The 23,331-nt window shown below is 43.6% G+C and overlaps 1 protein-coding gene across 1 annotated transcript in view; it reads left to right on the top strand.

Annotated features, from left to right (window-relative positions):
- Positions 1–608: 608 nt before the first annotated feature.
- The window catches only part of MTNR1B (melatonin receptor 1B), a gene marked incomplete at both ends in the record, with an annotated part of 60,895 nt that continues 38,172 nt past the window's right edge, over positions 609–23,331 (top strand). Inside the window, 1 exon segment of the mRNA XM_082844061.1 lies at positions 609–742. Within this exon segment, the coding sequence (XP_082700187.1) occupies positions 609–742 (134 nt within the window).

The raw sequence follows: 23,331 nt of genomic DNA, 5'->3' as shown, positions 1-23,331 counted from the left end.
GAAACAACCTAAGTGCCCATCGTCGGATGAATGGATAAAGAAGATGTGGCACATATATACAATGGAATATTACTCAGTCATAAAAAGAAACGAAATGGAGCTATTTGTAATGAGGTGGATAGACCTAGAGTCTGTCATACAGAGTGAAGTAAGTCAGAAAGAAAAAGACAAATACTGTATGCTAACACATATATATGGAATTTAAGAAAAAAAATGTCATGAAGAACCTAGAGGTAAGACAGGAATAAAGACACAGACCTACTGGAGAACGGACTTGAGGATATGGGGAGGGGGAAGGGTGAGCTGTGACAGGGCGAGAGAGAGTCATGGACATATACACACTAACAAACGTAAGGTAGATAGCTAGTGGGAAGCAGCCGCATGGCACAGGGGTATCGGCTCGGTGCTTTGTGACCGCCTGGAGGGGTGGGATAGGGAGGGTGGGAGGGAGGGAGACGCAAGAGGGAAGACATATGGGAACATATGTATATGTATAACTGATTCACTTTGTTATAAAGCAGAAACTAACACACCATTGTTAAGCAATTATACCCCAATAAAGATGTTAAAAAAATAATAATAATTTACCTTCTTTATATTTGAGGGTCATGGATGAATTCATGGAAAATGAAGCTTCCAAGCTGGGAAAACTGAGAGGAGGGGAGAATGAGAAGAATCTTGAATCTTCTGAGGCTGGTATCAGAAAGAAGGAGGCCCCCTTCTCTCTGGACATTCCAGGATCGTGAGCCTGTCCACTGGGTTGGGAGGGTCTTGTGTTTGAGGATGAGCCCCCTTGGAGACATGGATGCTTCCATGAGGCCTTGGGAGACCTAGAGACCAAAGCCCAGGGCCCTGCTGGTCATGAGGAATGGGTATGGGTGCTTTCTAAAACTCCATGCCTTATTTTCCAGAGGCAATCTCCACAAGGTCCTATGAAGACTTTCTTGAAGCTACTTTTGCAGGCCAAGCACACTCTTAGGTTTCACATTTATTTGGGGTGGCTGAAAATTATGGAGCTCTAAACAACCCCCAAGTCACTGTGTTGGTGTTCTCACTGATCACATGTTTAGCTCAAGGACTCCCTGGAGGATCCACCCCTCCCCTGGGAGAGTCATTAGTCCACTAAACCATATGCTCCTTGTATTAGTCAGGGTTATCCAGAAAAACAGAACCAATAGGATGCATAGAGAGAGAGATTTATTTTACGGAATTGGCTCATGTGATTGTGGTGATTTAGTGGGTCCAAAATCTGATAGGGTAGGCGAGCAGTGTGGAGACTCAGGGAAGAGTTATAGTTCAAGTCCAAAGGCAGTCTGCTGACAGAATTTCTTCTTGCTCTGGAGAGATCAGTCTTTGCTCTGTTAAGGCCTTCAACTGATTAGGTGAGACCCACCCATATAATGGAGGATAATCTGCTTGACTTGAAGTCCACTGATTTAAATGTTAATCTCATCCAAAAAAGCACCTTCAGAGAATACTGTTTGACCAAAATAGTGTTTAACCAAACACTATAAATAATGTTTGACCAAATATCTGGGCACCATAGACCAGCCAAATTGACACATAATGTTAACTTCCTCCAGGGCTGAAAGCCATGTCCTCTTAGTCATCTCTGAATTCTTCATATGTTTTTATTTTAACTATAAAAGTTATCTACACACATTTAAAAGCAGAAGACAAATAGAGAAGAAAGCTAAAATCTTTCCTATCTTCAACTCACTCCCCAAAGGCACCCCCATCTAATAATTTGATTCGTATTCTCTGGCTTTTTAAAATAATGAAATGTAAATGTGTGAAATTTGTTTTACAAATATGGGACCCAATGGTACACACTGATCTGAAACATGCCCTTTTCACTTTGTGGAAGTCCCTGGACATCTTCCTATAATCAGTACATTCTTTCAGCAGCTGCATAATATCCTGCTGCAAGGATGCACCCTAATTTATTTAACAGTTCCCTTGTTGATGGATATTTTTGTTTCTAGTTTGGGACATTGAACACATTTTAGCAATCCTGTGCAAGAATATTGTACAATAAAGATCTAATAGCAAAATTATAAGATCAAAGATATACTCATTTTAAATATTGCTAGACCTTCCTTATCAAATTGACAGGTGCTTAAGGAGTGTTTGTTGAGTTGATCTGAAAAGACACAGAGTTCTGAAGCAAATCCAGCCTGGAAGGAAAGGAGAGAGAAAAGGAAAGGGAAGGAAAGAGGGAGATTAGGAAAAAGGTGGACAATGTTTGGCAGCCAATCAGCGTTTGGCTCTACCCATGCTGTAGACAGTACTTTGTATCCGTGAGGTTGTGCAAAATGACTCCCATGAGGTAAGCTCTAAGAAGGCAGGGCTTCGTTTTGTCATTGATACAACCCAAGCTGTTCAAACAGAGCCTCATTGGGCTTCCCTGATGACGCAGTGGTTGAGAGTCCGCCTGCCGATGCAGGGGACAGGGGTTCGTGCCCCGGTCCGGGAAGATCCCACATGCCGCGGAGCGCCTAAGCCCGTGAGCCATGGCCGCTGAGCCTGCGCGTCCGGAGCCTGTGCTTCGCAATGGGAGAGGCCACAACAGTGAGAGGCCCGTGTACCGCAAAAATAAACCCAAAAAACAAAGCAGAGCCTGATTAAAAAGAAGAGCCTAGATAGAGAAATACTTGTTGAATAAATAATGCAAAGAAAACCAAGACCCACGGAGGTTAAGTTAAATAAGAAAAGATATGTAGTAGTGTGTATCTGTTAATCCCAAACTCCTAATTTATCCCTTCCCTTCCCCCCTTAACCATAAGTTTGTTTTCTACATCTGTGAGTCTGTTTTGTAAATAAGTTCGTTTTTTTTTTAGATTTCACATATAAGTGATGTCATATAATATTTATCTTTCTCTGTCTTATTTCAATTAGTATGATAATCTCTAGGTCCATCCATGTTGCTGCAAATGACATTATTTCATCCTTTTATATGGCTGAGTAAATTCCAGTGTGTGTGTGTGTGTGTGTGTGTGTGTGTGTGTGTGTGTGTATCTCACATCTTTATCCATCATCTGTTGATGGACACTTAGGTAGCTTCCATGTCTTGGCTGTTGTAAATAGTGCTACTATAGATAAAAAACAAGGACCTACTGTATAGCACAGAAAACTCTATTCAACATCTTATAATAACATATAATGTAAAAGAATCTAAAAATATATATATATATATGTGTGTGTGTGTGTGTATGTATATATAAGTGAATCGCTTTGCTGTACACCGGAAGCTAACACAACATTGTAAATCAACTATACCTCAATATAAATAAATAAATAAAAAGATATGAAAAGCATATTGCATGTTGTATGCACTCAGTGCATGGTAGCTGCCTTTATAAGAGCAGATACTAAATTGGGTTGTCAGTAAGTATTGAAACAGTGAGTACACCCCAGTTTGCTGCCTGCTAAGTAAGTGACTTCCCACTGCCCCACATGGGGTGTCCTTGGCTGAGGGAAATCATCTAGAAAAAGTGGAATTCAGGTTCTATACTTGGATTGAACTTCAAGGACAAGGTAGAGTAACTGAGAGCGGCACATTTTGGAGTAAGCAAAGCAGGGGGGCCTGAAAGACTTGAGCGTGGCCTCTGGTTCCATTTTTCACTTAGGCTCAGGTTGCCAGCTCTATGGGGCATAGAAGGAGGGAATACAAATGTTTGCTTCTGTAGAATTTCCTCTTACAATAAACAGACCAGTTTTAATCATGGTGTTAAAAGAGAGTGGCACAAACGCTGTGTAGGTTCTGCCACACACCCTGTAGCTGTGGCAATTACACCATTTTGGATAATTGTCTTGTAATTGCCGCTGTGATTTAAAACCTAATGTTATCCTCCAATTGTTCTGATGTCTTTTCATGAATAATGTAATCGTCCCATGAGCCCTCCCCCAGTTTCTCATTTAGATTGGCCCTGTGTTTGAGTTATGAACCATTGTCTTACACGGCATTGTCTCATAAAAGAAATGTGCCAAAGACAATACAGGGAATAATTAGGGCTTGGCTAATTACGGGAATGTGAGTGAGTAAGGTATGAAGTTTTTCTCTGGAAATATTTCCAACTTCAAGTTGACCTATAAGTAAAGAGGAGGGGGGCAGATTTCTCTTTGAGGGTCTTCGTCTACTGCTATCTGTGAATGCTGGACATGTTTGTTCTGTCTGATGTGGTGGGATTTTTCTTTTCAGAGCAGAAGGAAAACAGATTTTCCATAGGGTGGCTTTTCTCAGTTGTGTTACGTTGTCATCATTAAATGCAAACCACTCTGTAAACATGAGCTGGTGCATCTCCCTACATGGCCAAAATACCAATTGTTTATATGAATGGGCAATGGCGGCTTGGATTTGTGTTTCTGGAATCTGGGACTTGGTTTAGTATAACAAGAAGAAATCCATTGTATTCAGACAAATGACAAGAGAGTCATTTTAGAATTCCAATTTAGCTTCTGCCCTGGGAAGGGACTATCTCAGTCTGGTAGATTTGCTCCTTTATTTCCATGCCAATGACATGGATGCCCTCACTAGTAGGCCCTCTCAGGCCTGATGAAAGTGGGCAGAGGGGTACCCTGACCCCCTAGTAGAAGAGGGGAGTGTCAAATCAGATCTAGTCACCATGTCCTCTTTGCATTAGAGCCCAAGACAAGTTTCCGAGGCGGCTCAAAGCTTACACTTCTCATGCAGAGAAAGACTATTCATCTGAGCTTGGCTTCTCACTGCCTTCACCACCAAGTCCAGACGCCCCAGCTTGACATCACAGCCCTTCAAAGACCTGCTCATTCTTGACATTTCCAATCCGCAGGCCCCCCATCCTGACCTCCGGGCTTCGGCTCCCTCCGGGCCTTTGTACGTGTATTTTTTTAAGAGGTCAACATTTCCAGTAAGTTTTCTCTGATTCCTCAAGCTTTCTTGTTGCTCCTCCTGTGTTCTCCATAGCATCCTGAAGTTAGCCCTGTCACAGCATTTCTTATATCATGTTATACTTTTCTATTCACTTGTCTGTCTCCCTTGCCAGACGGTGGGATCTCAGTGAACAGGATGAAGTGTACAATCCAGTTCAACCCCATTTGCCATCAATGAACATCTGGTGAAAGAGGGGATGCATGAATGAAAGAATAAGTGACTTTGTGTCTTCCTGGCCTCACTCAGGTGGAGGAAGCAGGGCATCCGCAGTGAGTCTTCAGGATTGGGGGCTGTCAGCTGCAGCCTGGTGTGCTGAGTGGCTGGGACCCGGTGAGAGCTGTGTGTCAGTGCAGAACGAGCTCCCTTCACGAAAGCACAAACCACCCCAAGGAGTGAGTTGGGAGCTGCAGAGCCTCCTTATTTGACCTGAGGAGACGAGCTTACAGATGACCTGACAGGAAGCTTTTTAGAGCCCTGGAGTCTGACACAGGCACAGACTGAAATTTCAGAGCCAGGGTGCTTCCTTTTGGGTCTGAGGCTTTTGGGTGATCCAGTGACAGCAGGGAAGCTCCCCCAGCATCCATCCATGATTGGAAGGGAAACAGCTGCCCGGAAAGTGAGTCAAGCCTCCCGGGAAGTGAGAGAGGAGGCTGGGTTGGGGCAACATGACCTCTCAGGAAAGAGTGGGCCCAAGGTGGCGTGTTGTGACAGGGTAGGGTAGTTTTATTCTGTACAGTAGGGGTGGTTGTTTAATATTTGAAGTTCCCTAAGTGGGACAACAGACTCTAGAGATGGTTATTTAGCATTTGAAAGAGTAATCAGAAGCCCCTCTGACCTCAGAGGTGTAGGGGACAGCATAATCACACGTCTCAACCGTATTTATCTCCAATCAGCACCGGAGGGTGTGTTGTTTGTTGTCATGGGTATTAGTAAAGAGTGTTCACTGATGAAGTGAGCAGAGTTGACACGTGGGTTGACTAGAACTATTGTACGGGCATCTTCCTGGATGAACAGGTGAACCTAGGGGCCTTGACCCTTTGAAGTGGCAGCCGGAACCTAAGGATTCTATCCTGTGTTGAATCATTTTCAGGGGGTTCTGTCCTCCACTAGAAGGCCAGCTGAAACCTACTGCTGGGATGTCATCCACCTGCATACCAGGTGCTCATCAGAGACTGAAAGGTCTCTGGTGGCTCAGAGACTTCATCAGACTCTACAACAGACACGTGATTGTTTTATGCCTGCTAATAGAAGCATATGTGAAGGAATTGTCTGAGACTCAGTTCATTGTACTAACTGGCCTCAGGGGTGGGCGTGATATCTAACGAGTAGAGGCCTCCAATACCTGCCCACCAAGAACCTAATCACTGTGAACGAACAGGGTGCCTTAGGTCCATTTGCAACATCATGTTAAGGACTAAAGGAGGGGGCCTGGGCCAGCACACACGACTTCTCAGGTAAAATGCCGGAGCTCTCGCTACAAGCCTGAACTGCCATAGCCACGGTTTGGTGCCAAACTCTGGTGGCTCTTTGCTGTGCTGCCCAGATAGGCTCTTGGAGTTTCTAATCAGATGAGATTCGCTCACTTACCAGCAGTGGAATTACTCCCACCCAGTGTGGAATTACTCAGTAGAGAATATGGTACTTAGAGGATTAACCATGACACTTTTAAATTTTCTTTTCAAATTGAATTTAAGGAATCTTTAAGAAACGAGGTCAAGGCCGTGAGTGTTCTTGAAAATTGAGTAAATTGGCACTCAAACATTCACTTATTTCAACAGAAGTAGGTTGACGTTCACTCATGAATCAACAAACGTTTTTCAAGTATATATTAAGGACACATCTAAGTTGGAAGTTTAGTTCCTCAATCATTTTAAGCAAAGCTGTGGTTATGATTTTGAGGATTTTAAATAAAGTGTTCTGAGGACAAAAAGGACTAGCCATTTTCCACAGACCCCAGGAGGCATGAGGAATCCAACAGGTGAGCAATTTGCACTCTATCCCAGCCACAGCTCCTGCACTGGCCTGGGTCTGGGTAGCCTTTGACATTGACAGGCTTGAGGTGCTCCAAAGCTGGTCCAGGTTCCATTAGGCAGAGTCATGCTGACAGCAGCTGGAATTTGACGGGCTTCAAGGCACTGGAGACAGGTGAGCTTTTTGATACCTGGCACAGTGACAGCTCTGATGTGTCATCCCACTATTATTTCTAGGTCTGTGCTGGGTGTGGGGTTTCCCTGGGGATTTGCACATGAAAGGAAGCCAACTTGACAGGCAGGAACAGGTAATGTTATTGATCAGTGAAAAAAAAATAGATCACTGCACACTTGGTCTAAATCTTGGACATCAAAGTCCCAAAGTGATTGGGAATATCACTTCCTGCCCATTCCCAACATGGCTACAGAAATGACTCCAACAGCCCTCTTAGGCCTTGATACTTTTTAATAGCATTCTCAGTGTTTGAAGATGAATGACTTTTCCAATAGAGAACTGATTGCAATTATCATGCAGCTGATTAACTTACTTCCAGGAAGGCTGGGTGTATGTGCATGTCCTAGCACCTCCTAGCAGATGCTTCTGGGCAAGGGATCAAACTTCCGTGTTTTAATTACGCCCCTGATTATCTCAGCCTGGACCTCTCCCCTCTCCAGAACAGCATCTCTTTTAGTTAGCGATCCACCCCCACCTCTCATCATAGAAGCTCCATCCTTCTAATTCCTCAGGCCAAGAACGTAAATGTCACCTTTAACCCCCTTTCCTTATATCTCACATCCAATTTTTAGATATTTGTCAGTTTCTAAATATAGTCAGCACTTCTCACTGCTTATCTCCATCATGACTATCCTCCTGGTCCAAGTTGCCATCTTGCTTGGGTGACTGGAAATCTTCACTGCCTTTCATCTTTCATGGTCCACTTTCCACCTCTACCGTTCTCACTGCTCCCTTGCTTTATGCATTTATCACCACCTGATATTTACTTGTCTCTACACACTAAGTACGTCTAAGGGGTCACACTAACATCTGGCACAAATTCTGCCAATATTTGATGGATGGATGGATGAATACACCACAGGCAGACCTCGGGGGCCTGATTCCCAGTATATGATGAATGAGCATGTAATTTAGCTTATTAAGTGCCATGAGGTGATACTCTGTACAAGAAACCCCAACAAGAAACCTGTACAAGAAACCCCAACACGCCATAGTTTGCAACTTCTCTCCTGCCCCATGCAAGTCCCTACCTCCAGAGTAAAAGAAACAAAGTTAATCCAGCAAGAGCTGCAGCAGCTGTGCCTCCTGATTTTCTAAACCTAGCACTGGACCCTCCTCTGGTTCCACCCAAATCTGATACCAGAGCTGGAACTGGTTAAGTAATGCCTCTCCCTACCCCCAAGCCCAGTTGCACAGACTACTTCTTGGACTGATTGAATATAGGGGTGAAGAGAGGGTGGGTGAGAAGGTGTGTGGGTGGAGTGGGGGAAGGGGAGATTTTGGAAATAGGAAAAAAATAGAAAGAAAGAGAAATAAATAATTTTGGCGGGAATGAATGCTGCATGGCGCCAGACTTTGCATGCGACTTTCCAAGACTAAGGTGCTGAGAGGTTGTGGCCATTCATTCATTCATTGAGCAGTTTATTGAGAAGTATAGTGCTCAACACTCTGCCGGAGGCTGAGGCTTCCGAATTAGGAAGCAGTCATGGCCTGACTTCGGGAAAGCTCTCAGGCTGCATGACGGACAGCAATCCCAGCTGGGGCTCCGTCAAGTCAGCAGTCTGGGATTGCTGAGGGAGAGCTTGTGGGACTGCTTTGAGGCTGGCTGTGGTTATTTGGAGTTTTCTTCGAGGCTGAGCATGTCCTCTTCCCTCCCGGGGAAAGTTCTCAGCAGAGCTCCATCACTCACACACGGTCAACGCTGAGTTTCTCCAGCCCCTCTCCCCAGCGCAAGCTTGGACCCAGGATGGCAAGAGGCCAACACTCTAGACTTTCAGTGTTCCCCATCCCATTGAGGCCCACCTCCTTGAGCATTGCCCATGTCTCATTCTTAAATCATCATCCCCACCTTTACCCCTAAAGAACCAAAAAGCTAGAATATCAGAGAAGTGGGGTCCTCAGGAAACATCTGTCCCTTCCCTTCCCTTCCCCAATTTTATAGAAGAATCAAGGTCTAAGATATTCAAAGGATTATCCAAAGGTTCTGCAACTCCTTGGTCCCCCACTATTAACAACTTCCCTCACCCAGTCACTTTCTAGAAGAGAAGAAGCAGAGCTACGGAGCCCACTGATTCATTCCACTAACACGTAAGAGGGACCACTGCTTAGCTCTGCTTTGGGAGCTGTGGATTCAATGCGAGTGATGCAGCCCCCTGTCTTTGAGGGGTTCACACTTTAGTAAGGGAGACAGACCACAAAGAAACTATTTCCATGTAATGAGTGCATCATGAGGGCTGAGAAGGAGGCTCCTTTGGACAGTTCCCAAGTGTGTAGGGTGATGAGGACCTCTTCACAGAGAAGTTTTAACAGGTCTTCAAGACCATGGCATCTCAAGGTCCATAGAGGAGGGAGGCGCTGGTCAGGTAGAATAATCAGTTGAACACAATTCTGTACTCAATTTGCCTGGAGGACAGGAAGTGGATGGAAGAAAACAATGGCTAAAGAGATGAAGGGGGAATATCATTATGCATTAATTCCTCAGAGTTTAGTTTTCCTAAACTGTAAGTCTAATTATGTAATCCCCCTGCTTCAATCTCTTGATTACCCTTTATTGCCCTCGGGGGAAAAATGACTCTTCCTTCAGTGATGAGAAGCTCAGAGAGACTGAGGCTATAGGCAGGGAGCCCCTTAGGAGGCCACCACAGGAGTCCTGGCAGTGGGGAATGGGGCCTCAGCCGAGGGGTGCAGCTGACGTGTATGCCACATAAATAGAGGGGGGTCAGAAAAGAGTGGGGGACCCCGTGTCATCAAGATAAGGAACACACGACTTTGTCAACATCTTCTCCCTCATCCCAAAGTCGAGCTCAAGCCCCTGAAAGAGTACCCAGAGGACCCTGCAGTGAATTCTAAAGGGTCAGAGTCTAGACTCCTTCCTGACTCTGCAGCACTTCCACCTGGTGCAGTTGAGCTGATCTCTCCCTGGTCTGGATCTGAAATTCCCTAGTCTTACAATGAGACTATAGTACCATCTCGTTTTGGCCTCTTTGAAATAGCACAAAGGCAAATTCAGAATGTAAGACAATTGCACTTCGGAACCAGGTAGACCTGAGTCTAAATCCTGCCTCTTCTACTTCCCAGTTATGTGAATTTTCTATCTCTGAGCTTCCGTTGCCTCATCTGTAAAATGGGGATAATACTTACCTCCTGCTTCGCTTGAGGTTGAACTTGATCATCCTGCACAGTGCCTGGCACGTGGCCAGTGATCCGTAACCAGTATCTACTATGGTCCTGTCTTCCTTTCCCTGTCTTGTGCTGCCAGACTCCACTCACTGAGAGGTGAAGTGCTCACATACAGACCGAACAATTTGCCCAAGGTCACGGTACACATAAATGAAGAAACAGGAGGATACCCCTTAGTCTCGGGGTTTCCAGGCTTCTGCTGAGCCAGACTGTCTCCTCATTAAGAATTATTATTATTATACTTCTTCCATTTAAGCCATTTACATTACATCTCTGTGGCCTGGCTGACTCAGAACTGAAAGAATAATCAGAATGAAGAGGTTTTCTGACATTGGAATCAGCTGAAGGGTAAGTACTCCTGATAGAACGACTTTCCCAGCCTAGTGTAAATGGCGGCCACTAGGGAAATATTCCCATTATTTAAAAATTCGAAGGGTCCTGGCAATTCATTTTCATTTTATTAGAAATAGTATTTACAATATATAAACAGAAAGTCATCAGGGTTTCTGGACTGGGACAGTTAAGAATTAGAAGTGAATCTATAGTGACTGTAATGCAGGCTTCAGAGGAGTTGGGATGAAATAAAATCATTTAGAATGACAAGCAGAGTGCAATGAGAATTCACTGAGACAAATGTAGTTATAAGATCAAGATGTGCTTGTTGGGCAACTGCATAAATACAAGAAGAGGTGACTTTGTAGTGAAAAGTTACTCCAGAGAGGGTTGATTCATAAAAAACTAGACAATGTGACCAATATTGGCATATGAACTAAATACACCTATTAATTAATTTATCTACGTAACTATTAACCAAAGCCTCTTGGTCTTTAGAGTTAGTGAGCAGAGGTGTAGCTATGAGATCTCCTCAGTTTATTCAGGTTTCTAGAGACAGAACCCATCGCAGACATAGACTAAGTCTGCACAACAGTACCAGTAAATTTTAGAAGAAACCCACAAAGTGAAACAAACTGGAGTTTGTCATGGGGAACTTTAAAGGTAAAGGTTCAACACCTAATACTGATACAATAGCCAGGACATGGAAGCAACCTAAATGTCCATCGACAGAGGAATGGATAAAGAAGATGTGGTATATATATATACAATGGAATATTACTCAGCCATAAAAAAGAATGAAATAATGCCATTTTCAACAACATAGATGGACCTAGAGATTATCATTCTAAGTAAAGTAAGCCAGCCAAAAGACAAATATTATATGATATTGCTTATATGTGGAATCTAAAAAAAAAAGATACAAATGATCTTGTTTACGAAACAGAAATAGACCCACAGATGTAGAAAACAAACTTATGGTTACTAAAGGGGAAAGGGGGGGAATAAATTACAAGTTTGAGATTAACAGATACACACTACTATATATAAAATAAACAACAAGGACCTACCGTATAGCACAGGGAACTGAACTCAACATTTTGTAATAACCTAAAAGGGAAAAGAATATGAAAAATAATATGTATATTTCAGTTATATTTATATATATATCTGAATCACTGTGCTGTACACCTGAAACTTATATGTGGAATCTAAAATACAACACAAGTAAACTTATCTATGAAACAGAAACAGATGCACAGACATAGAGAACAGACTTGAGGGTTGCCAACGGGGAGAAGAGGTGGGGGGAGGGATGAAGTGGGAGTTTGGGGTTAGCAGATGCAAACTATTATATATAGAATGGATAAAGAACAAGGTCCCACTATATAGCACAGGGAACCATATTCAATATCCTGTGATAAACTATAGTGGAAAAGACTATGAAAAAGAATGTAGATACATGTATAACTGAAATCGCTTTGCTGTACAGCAGAAGTTAATACAACATTGTAAACAAATTGTATTTTAATTTAAAAATTAATTAATTTTAAAAAAGAAATGTTTTGACTTAGTTCAATCCAATTTCAAGTGTGTGTATGAGAAGAAGGGAAAGCTGACTTTCCCAGGGTCTGATCACCTGAATAAGGAGATATCCAGTTTGCAGACCTGCAAAAATAGGAAATCAAATCCTAAGAAAGAAGGAGTTATTTCTTTGCACAAATACTTACAGAGCATCTTTCCCGTGGTGGTCTTGAAGCATGAGGCAGACTAGGATATCCGCTCTCCCTGACTCAACAGCGCGAGAGGGAAGCGAGACCAGGCTCATCCAGCCCACACTCCAGGAGCTGGAGTCCAAGCACCGGAGGAGACAAAGAACTGGATATTGGAGTGACTCTAACTTAGTGATTTTCTACTCCAACAACTCCTTACACAGAGACAAAGGGAGAGGGCCTTCAAGTTCCAGAACTTGACAACTTTAAGGGGAAAGGGCAGTGTGGGAAGATCTAGTCAAGCCCTATTAAAATGGAAAGCTTTTCCTATGAGCTCTCTGAGCATCAGTCATTCAACAAATATTTCCGGAGCATTTTGTGTTACTGCATCCCCACCCCAAAGCTGTTTTTGCCTAACCTCCATTTCACATATGGCTCAGAAAAGTAAAATGAGTTGTCCAGACCACACAACCAGCATGTAGGCAGGAGTAGGGGTGGAATTTTAATCAAGACATGTTCCTTTCTAAAAACAACATACTTACCGCAGTCAGGACATGCTACCTCCTGGAAGTCCCCTAGGCATCATTCTAGTGCAGCACCTCATCCTAGATGTAAAAACTGAGTCTCAGGCAAGTCCTATTCAATCTGATTTGAATACGTAAACATTTACGTGTCAGGTGTGGTTCAAGAAGGATCCGCACCTCTAGGAATTCCCAGGGCAGCTAATGTGACAGTCCCAGGCAGCTAGGGTGACGCACTCACACCCACACACAGTAGGCTATCACAATACAGAGGTCTGTACACAGGCAGTGGGAGCAGAAGCCTTCAGTAGACCCTGCTGACAGACTTGATCACAGGTGCCTCTATTGAACATTCATCCAACAAAGGAAGCTCCCCATCATATTTATTTACATAATTGCTTTTCCTCCCCAATGTTCTAGGGGTGACATCTCTCTGCCAAGACTGCAGTTAATTTGGAGTCTCCCAATCTCTACTCACTTTGCGTCATAAGCCAGATAGAAGTATAAATCCAAAAGCAAGTGAATTCTGAACTTCAGCCCAGAGGCAGCACAGGATGGAGACTGAAACTGTTCAAGGCTCCCCCTTCTCCAGCCCCATGCCCTGCTCAGAGAAGTGTCCCAGAGGAAGAACTGGGGCAAAGGAGGGGCTCCTTTCATCTGTGGTTCAACAGGGATGGAGAAGGAAATAGGATGAGGTAGGGGTGGTGGTGGCATGGCTAGAAGAGAGATGCTACAGACACAGGGAAAGTTAATGTCCCGGGGGATTTCCTTTTGAAGCCAGCAAGAGTCTGAGAAGTCAGTGGAAGATGTCAGCATAGAACTGCCCATTCGTTCATTCTTTCATCCATTCATGTAGCAATGTGAAAGTACATGTTTCCAATTCTAACTTTTTTCATTGTGAAGCACATGCGGTAGGGAAAATCATTTTGTGGATATCCCATATATGTGACCACCCTTCCCTCCCTTGATTCTAGAAATCTAAGTTCAGGTTCTTTCTCTCATTTATCAGTGTGAATTGGCATGAGCTATTGACACTCTGAATCGCAGGCTCTTCACCTATAGAATAGGACTGATACACATTCCTGCTTTTCCCTCCACCAGTCCTTAAGAGAATCAGCCAATGGGTTGGTAGTGACACTGTAGGGTCCATGAGGGATCCACAGAGCAACTGTACTCAAAGTGAGTAGAGATTGAGGACTTTAAACTTAATTCTGCAATGCTGGCAAAAAATAGATGTTACTTCCAGAGCACTGGAGGAGAAAAGTGATTATGTAAATATCATCAGACGCTTCCTTTTTTTGATGGGTGCTCAGGGATCATGACGAACTTATTCATTGCTGTCTCCAAGATGCCATTCACAGTGATTTGCATAGAGTCCACTAATGAAGGATCAAAGGGAGTACTCAGATATCTATTGTGTCGATTCGTTAGTTAATATTTAAAGCATCTTATAAATCTGAAATCATGCTGTTAGCCCCTGAACACATACATGTTTTATGACTACCTTGGTCTCCTTTGGAAATCATTTCATTTGGTCTACTGAGAGACAGTAAGATACAGACAAAAAAAAAATTAGAGGGTAAAGCAAGGTTCTCCTTCCTCTGGGTTGCTCCTAAGGCAAACACACTCTCTTCCTTACCTCCCCAGATGCACATCTGTCCTAATCCAGATGTTAATGCTCCAGAATTGACAGTACATCAGGTGAACATCTAAAATATTATCCTGAGGAATGTCAGGTTCACTGCACAGTGTTTATAATTTAACTGTTATTTAGCCTTTATGGATAACACGCATACTTGCCTATTGTTTTACAATCATTTTATAGTTGCTCTGTGAGAGATAATTAAAGGAAAGCCACTTTAAGTGAAGCTACTCAGAGGGACAAAGTTGTTGTTTTGCCAATAATGTGCTATATAAATGCAAATGATCAGGATGTGTATTATAGGGAAACTGCTTAAATCATTTTTCATGGGACCAATATGTAAATGTTATAATAGTTCCCTGATTTATAGAGCACTTTTCTCCCGAAAAGATAAACATAACCTAGCCATGCATTACTTAACAGAACTTCCCAAATTCCAGCAGGAGGAAATCCATTCATTTATTGATCCTTTCAATCAGATCCTACAACACTGCCCAGCGCATAGTAGGTCCTTAATGTTTAACAAGTGAACGAATGAATGAGGAGTTACTTTAACAAGGCCATAAACATTTGTAGCCTTCATGCAAAGAATGAGGGTGCAGAGGGGGATGTCATGAAGTAGAAAAGGTCAAGGTTGCCACCTTTGGTGAAGCACGGAAGTAGTCGAAAGACTTGGCAAGAACAGAAGGAATGAAAACAGAAAGAATGAGGGTAAGGTTAGGCAGGTGAGTTGAGGCTATTGTCAGCATACGGAGGAAATCTATTTTTCTAACCCTCAGAAAATGAAACTGAAAAAGAAGAAACAATGAGAAAATTCATTAGTAATTGGTGAAGTTAATGTTCTGGAGAAGTGCCCCAGCTGAACAATAATCCGTACAGGGCTTCCCTGGTGGCGCAGTGATTGAGAATCCGCCTGCCGATGCGGGGGACACGGGTTCGTGCCCCGGTCCGGGAAGATCCCACATGCCGCGGAGTGGCTGGGCCCGTGAGCCATGGCCTCTGAGCCTGCATGTCCGGAGCCTGTGCTCCGCAACGGGAGAGGCCACAACAGTGAGAGGCCTGCATACCGCAAAAAAACTCAAAAAAACAACAAAAAAAAAATCTGTACAATTTAAGTACCTGAGAAGCCAATAAAAATGTAGTGGCGGGAGAACTGTGTCTTCATTAGCACAGGGTAGAGCAGCAGCCTCATCAGTGATGAGAACAGAGCAATCCATGCTTTAGATTCTATAGGAACCCTGTTTCATTGAAAGAAAACTCATTTTAAAGTTCACTCCATGTATTTGATTGGGGAACCCTTTTTTAGAGGTACACAATTAACCACTCATGGAACTAATGTACTAAGGAATACAGTTTGGAAAATAATGGTTTAGAGCCTAGAAAAATAGTACAGAAGAGCAGTCCCCATGGAGGTCATATTTCTTATATAAAGAAACAATCACATTCCTGTTCATCTTTGGCACTTAACAATCACAAGAGATGTCCCCAAACCTTGAATCCTCAGACTTCTGAATACTACATATAATGTATGTACGTATAGGATATATGCTTATCATTTCCTCTGTGTAATGTAGTATGAATATAACTGGGACATTGAAATGACCCCTTCAAACCCTATTGATTCTGTAAATGTGGGAATAAAGTTTTTTTTAATGTAAGCTATTTCTGTCCTTTTTTCACACCATTAAAACACAAAACAGTGCCCTGTCTCTGACCATTGCATCCACGTAGATCCCCATCTTGGGTCTGGACTGGGAAGATAAAAGACTCATACCTCCAGCCTGTTTTGATGATTGTTGAACAAAGCAAGAGCCTGACTGTAAACTGCAAAGATCACCAGTAGACTTGTCACCCCAAAGACTGGGTTACCTGTAAAATAACAAGAATCATTAAGAGTATGTACAGGCCTTCCTAGTGGCGCAGTGGTGGGAATCCACCTGCCAGTGCAGGGGACATGGGTTCAAGCTCTGGTCTGGGCATATCCCACATGTCGCGGAGCAACTAAGCCCATGCACAACAGCTACTGAGTCTGCGCTCTAGAGCCTGCGAGCCACAACTACTGAAGGCCACGCGCCTAGAGGCCGTGCTCCACAACAAGGGAAGCCACCACAATGAGAAGCCCGCGCACCGCAAGGAAGACCCAACACAGCCAAAAATAAATAAACAAAATTCTTTTAAAAAAAGAGTATGTATTGACCTTCTGACACGGTTTTGAGCACTCTTCATGCATTGCATCATCTCATCCTCACTATAACCCTATGAGCTGGACACTATTACAATCCCTGTTTTACAGCTGCAGCTGCTGAGATACAGAAAACCCGTTGGAATATTGCTTTCCTGATATAATGCAAGTATATTTTGTTATTCTCAGGTCTTTATGGTAGAAGTGGCATTTCATGTAGGCCTATGGGAGCACACTGGATATTTTCAATCATAATGAATAGGCTGGGACCTTAACCAAAAGGAGATTTAAATGATCCTTTGAGCTTGAAATAAAGGTCACTAGGTCATTTTTGAAAGCTTCTGAAGGGTCCTCTCCCCTCCAATACCTTTTTCAAGTCGTGGCACCGAATTGATAGAATGATTTCAAGTTCAAGGTCATAACAAGAGATAGGGAAAACAATGGTGATGGTGGAAGAAACAGGATATTTTAAAAGAATATGGAATGATATAAAAATAACTTAAAGGAAGGAGATGAGGGGACTTTGCCAATACTTTATGCTGATGGTGGAAAATGATGAGATACACTTATGACTTTAAGGTTGTCGGCAGAACTGTTAGAAGTTAGGAGGATCTGGAGTCAGACCACTTGGGCCAAACCTCACTCTACTACTTCCTATAGATAAATGACTGTCAACCAGTTAAACCTTCGTAAGCCTTGGTTCGCACCATAAAATTGAAATAATGATATTATCTACCCTCTTACATTTGCTTTGATCCTCTCATGGGAGGATCTATAGAATGGTGCCTGGTATATATTAGACTCTCAGTAACTGACAGTTTTATTATGCCTCCCTTCTCAACAAATCTGTTACACTTCCAAAGCTGGTTCCTACCAACCTTCCTCTGTTAAATAGGTCCTCAAAGAGAGAGAAGCCCATCGTGGTGATGAAGAAACCAATTCTACTTTGAAATCATTTTATAAATGAGGTACAACGTGAAAAATCCCTTAGCACAGCGTTGACTGAGCACATAGTAAGTGCTCAATAAATAAAGGGTGTTGTAGTATGAATCATTATTTATAATTGCACAATGAATAAGAAAGTAATATGAATCATTATTTAAAATTGTAGTATGAATCATTATTTATAATTGCACAATGAATAAGCAAGGATAGAGGTGAATTCACCCCAATTCTTAACCAAATTGCATGTGCAAAGAATGTCAGAACCCCCATAACCCTCGTTCTGCTCACATATGACGCACTGCTGGGAAGACGACTTGTGTGCTGAAAACCAGCCCAGGTACCCCAGGGGTAGGAGGGTCACAGATCCTTTGAAGGGACAGAGTGAAGGGAGAAAGGTAGCTGGTCAGACCCTCAGGATGAAAAAGCAGCAGGTGACAGGAGGATCCTCCCTACGGATGGTGGGGAGACACAGGCCTGATGTCACACACTCGGCGGATCTCAGTATCTATCCACATGAAAGGAAAGGGACCCATGGGCAGTCTCAGCATCACCTGTAATAAAAACAATATCTACTATTACTTTAGAGCAGAACTTGACCAACTATGACCCGTGGGCCAAATCTGGCCTGCACCAGCTTTTGTGTGGTCCGTGTGTAAAGAATGACTTTTACATTCTAAAATGATTGAGTAAAAAAGAAAAGAAGGATGATTTATGGTATGTGAAAATCAGATGACAGACATTCCAATTTCAGTGTCCATAAATAAAATTCAATTGGAGTACAGTCACATCCATTCATTTACCTACGTCAATGGCTGCTTTGGGACACACCAGCCGACTGAGTGGTTGCAACAGACCCACAGAGTCTGAGCTGTAAACTCTGGACTTTTATAAATAAGTTTGCCTCATTTAGAGCATTGTGCTTTTTAGCGTTTTCCCATTCATTCATTCTTCCATTCATCAAACGTTCTTGAGCATCGCTCTGTCCAGGCACTAAGGAGACTGAGATCCAGGGATGCAGAAAAAGAAAGATGAAACCAAAGCATCCACAGTGCTTTAACAGAGAGGTAACACACAGCTAGGGTAGCGCAGACCGGAGGCGAGAGAGTGGGAGGGTTCAGTAAACGTTTCAGGAGAGAGATTCTCAAACATGACAGTCACACAGTGACCAGACTGTTACTCTTTTCTCGGATGCGCTGTGCGTGGCATGTGGCACATGGGATCTTAGTTCCCAGACCAGAGATAGAACCTGCACGCTCCCTGCCGTGGAAGTGTGGAGTCTTAACCACTGGACCGTCAGGGAAGTCCCAGACCATTACTATTTTGCAGATGTAGATACTGAAGCAGAGAGAGGCTGACAGCTTGCTGAGGGTCAATTGCTAAAGCAGGGTCAGGACAAGACCAGAATCTACTTCCAGGCTTCCCAAGTCCAGGCCCGTGCGATCTACCTACCAAAACAGGCTGTGTGACAAGAAGGGAAGAACCGTCTGTGTAGCAGGGTGGGAGACCAAGCAGAGGGGAAGACGAGGTGACTGTGTAAAGGAGTAGATTGGATTCAGTCATGGAGACAGCCAGTGCTTGCTGGTGCAAGACAAATGTACGTTCTGAATGACCATTTGAGAAGGTAACCAATTTCTGGACCAGAAGTAACTCTCCTCTGAGAAGTATGTGCAGTTTATTTCAGGAACACTGCTGCCAAAGCCTGGATTTTGTTACCTGCTTTGAAATCACTGGGACCATCCCAAGCTTGCAGTCTGGTTTATTTCCATCACTCTGGTTTGGGACGTATCCACAGAAGCTTGGAAGGGGAGAGCATTGTCATTTTAAGTCTAGCCATTTTCTAACCATTTTTGTTTTGTTTAGCAAATGTGTTCAATGTTTACCATGTGTTAGGAAATTTTACATTACATCATTTCAACAAATCATGGTTACTAGTAAATGGCAATTGTGTTGAGCAAAGCAAGGTTTTGTTTCATTTTATTCTCATAACGAACGACTCTGTGAAACACAGGTTTGTAAAATTGGAAGTGGAAGGTCAGGATGAGAGGTGAAGAGGAAGAGAATTGATATGCGTTGAGCACCAATCCCAGAGTTCAAAAGGTGTTTTCATTTTTTTGCTGTTATGAATAACGCTGCAGAGAATAACATTAAAATAAAAACATTTTTGTCACGCAAAATATCTAAATTGTTGATTAATATTGACATTGTCTGAAGCTCCCCTATATTTTCTCTAGGGGCTTCTTAATGTCCCTGAGAGCAGGGCGTATATCAATCTGATACTGAGCCTGACCTTGGTAATGGTCTCATTCTCCCCTATTCCCCTCAACACACAGGAGAGAATGTGAGCATCTTTTGAAAATATGTAGCTGGGGACATAATTCTCTGAAGGATCCACAGCTTTGAGTCTATGTCCTGCCTCCCTTCTCTTTCCCCCATCCTACTTCTCTTACTCCAGCCCTGAAGCTTAGACCACCCCTGGGGGTCCTTGGAGCTACTACCAGTGATCCTATTGCCTGAGAACAGGAAGGGGTTTCTCTGTTTTCACTTTGGGATTTGGGTTTTCCCAGCCTAACAATAAATACCCACTCAGGTGAGACTAGAGCATTTTCAGGGAGTCAGTATATTTGCTAATTAAAGTTTACAGCCTGTAAAAAATTCACCTTTAAGGAACTATGATTTTTCCCCCATCCAGGCCCCTTGATGTCACGATTATTAAAAGAAAATCCAATAACTTTATTAAAAACTAATGAGATGCTCTTCGTTCTACCTCTGCATTCCTATAAGGCTACAAGAGGAGACTGAATGTAGAGATTGTGCCGAATGCTTCCCTCGTCGGGGTGGTACTAGACATCTGGCTAATTAACCTCCATATTTAATCCCTTATTATTTCTCACACATTGCAAAGGCAGCTCAGCATTAGGGAGTGCGGCCCTAACACCTTTAGATTCGGGCTTAGACTCCAAGAGCTCCCAGGGATTCATAACAAGGGAGAGGCACAGGAAGACTTGGGCTTCTGCACATACGTAGCCCAGGCTGCTGGGAACTTAACTCTAGCTTTGCTACTTACTAGCTGTGTGACCTTAGGCAAGTCGCTTAACATTTCTGAATCTCAATTTTTCATCTGTAAAAAGAGGATGATAATAGTACCTATTGCATAGGATTGTGACTATTAAATGAATCAGTTCATGTAAAGAGCTTAAAACAGTGCCTGAACATAAGGGCCCAATACATGATAGCTATTGTGATTAATCATGCTTGCCATTGAATCATGGAAAGGACACATCCAAGTCAGAGCTGCGCCGAGAAAAGTATCTCACCCACGGTAGACAGATCATACGCGGCAGCTCGGATCATACTCGGATCTTCACTTTAAATAAATAAAATGCATTTGCTATTGAGGGGACTGATTTGCATGAACCGTCCGTCCATTTTTTCATCTAGTCACTCCATGAGCTGAGCTGAGATCCAGGGATAAAATCTATTCATTTAACAGAACTTATTATCAGGCTCTGGGCTAGAATACAAATAGAGATCCGCATAGCATGTGTCCATTCAACAATTCTAAATCGAGGTAACGAGTCATTACATAAAATGGTTTATTTGCTTTCAAGCTGACCTGGAAAGCCTGGTTTGAATTTAGAATTCTTGGAATTCTCAGAGTTCTGTGCCCAAATGTGGCAGGACTGCTGACCTCGACCCCGCCCATGGCCTGACACCTTCTCTTCCCATCCCAGCTCGGTCTGCACACTGTGTCCTTGCACACGGGCATATGGGTGCTCTAGCTTGCGTGTCCCAACTGCACTGTGCAGATTCACCCACCCCAGGCCTAGGGGTGGGCTCCCTCTGATGGCATCATCTACCATTGTGAGGGGAAACTCAGGTAAGAGGTGTTTATGGGGGCAATCTAAGTGGATCCCAGGCCTTTGAGGTAAATAATTCCAGGGCCCTGGGCATCCAGAGCCTTGAATAGACAATTCCCTTGGTCCTGTAGACTCCCTGTGCCATGAGAAGAGGTATCACTGGAGCAGGGCAGGAGCAGGAGTCAGGCAGGGACCTTCTTGCTTATGTCTAAGGGCCTTTACTTTGTTGCCCACACTGTCCTTGACCTGGGAGATACCATGATGAGAAGACAGACAGGATACAGAGCATAGCATATGAATAAGCATTAAACAGCTACTTAAATAATTTCCTCCAATTGTGATGATGCTGTGAAAGAGAAATCCAAGGTGTTGTGAGTATATGGAGAGAGAGCTCTGACATCACCTAGGGTTTGTGGGAGGACTTCCTGGGAAAGCTACATGAGCTGAGACCTAGAGGCTATAGAAAGTAAAGAGGGTGAGAGAGAGTCTTCCAGGCAGGAGAAACATCACATGCAAAGGCCCTAAAGTGGGAAGCAACCGAAGAAGGTTAACACGTCTGGAGTACAGAGAAGGGTGGAGAGGGTATGGGGAAAGATTGGAGACGCAGGAAGGGTTGAGGTGCTTCAGGGTATGTTTGGAATTTTGTTTTGTGAGGATTTTGTTCAGTAAGGATTTATCTAGGAGCCATGGGAAGGAACTTAAGGATTTTAAGCAGGGGTATGATCTGTTGAAATCTGTATTTTTAAAAGTTCTCTTTGCCTCAGCTTAGGGAAGGGGTGGGGGTTGGAGGCACAGGCATGGACATTGTGAGTCCAGTTGGGAGGCTAGCGCCAACACAATGGTGGCCTAGAGAAGATGTGGAGAGAAGTGATGACTCCAAGGCATGGAGCTAAGTGAATGTGGAGGTGAAGCAGGGGGAGGTATCAAAGGTGAATTTCCAAATGTCTGGCTTAGCAACTGGGTGGATGGTGGCATGTCTAAGAGGGGCAAGACATGCAGACTTGGAGGTGACTTTAAGAACCAGATAGAAACACCGAGAAGAAGCTCAGAGAAGATGCCTGGGTAGGACCTGTCATTGAGCAGAAGGCAGTTGGAGCTGTGGAAGGAGATGGGGTCACCCAAGTGGCATCTCACTACAGGGCTCTCTCCTCAGGGGGAAAAGGTCATGGTTCTTCTCTTCAGGGAGAAGCAGTCATGGTTCTTCTCCTCAGGGAGAAAAGGTCAGGGTTCTCCTCAGGGAGAAGAGCCCTGCGGAGCTCCACAGTGCCCTGTTGGATTCCATAACTTCTCACCCTTATACCACCATCACTCTCGTCCAAGCCACCATCATCCCTGTTCCCCACAAGGCAGTCAGGGTGTTCCTTTTAGAACACATGTCAGATCATTTCTCTCCTTGGCACAAAACCCGCCAATAGCCCTCAGCTCACTCAGGGTGGTGGACCACAAGGCCCTGCACAATTGAACACACACACTCCCCCACCTGATTTCCTCTCTGACCTTATTGTCAGCTCTTCACCCTCTTACTCTGCACTAGGGCATTTGTACTGGCTGTTCCCTCTGCCTGGAATGCTTTTCCCTCAGATGCTGCATAGCTTGTCTCCTTAGTTCCATGTCACTTTATCAGTGAAGTGACACTGATCACCCTATTTAGCCCCACTTGCACCTGGCACTCTCCTTCTACCTTCCCACTAAACCATAAGCCTCATGAAGGCTGAGATTTTCGTCTTTCTATTGTTCACTGCTGTTTCTCAGCCCCAGAAAGAGTGCTTGGCACATACTTGGTAGTCAATAAAAGTGTGTTGAATGAAAAAATTTAAAATCAGGTAGGATGATAAGGAATCT

This window comes from Leucopleurus acutus, assembly GCF_964270905.1.
Source record: "Leucopleurus acutus genome assembly, chromosome: 8".
NCBI lineage: Eukaryota > Metazoa > Chordata > Mammalia > Artiodactyla > Delphinidae > Leucopleurus > Leucopleurus acutus.
The sequence above is the reverse complement of the archived record's forward strand: the minus strand, read 5'-3'. Positions and strand labels throughout refer to the sequence as shown.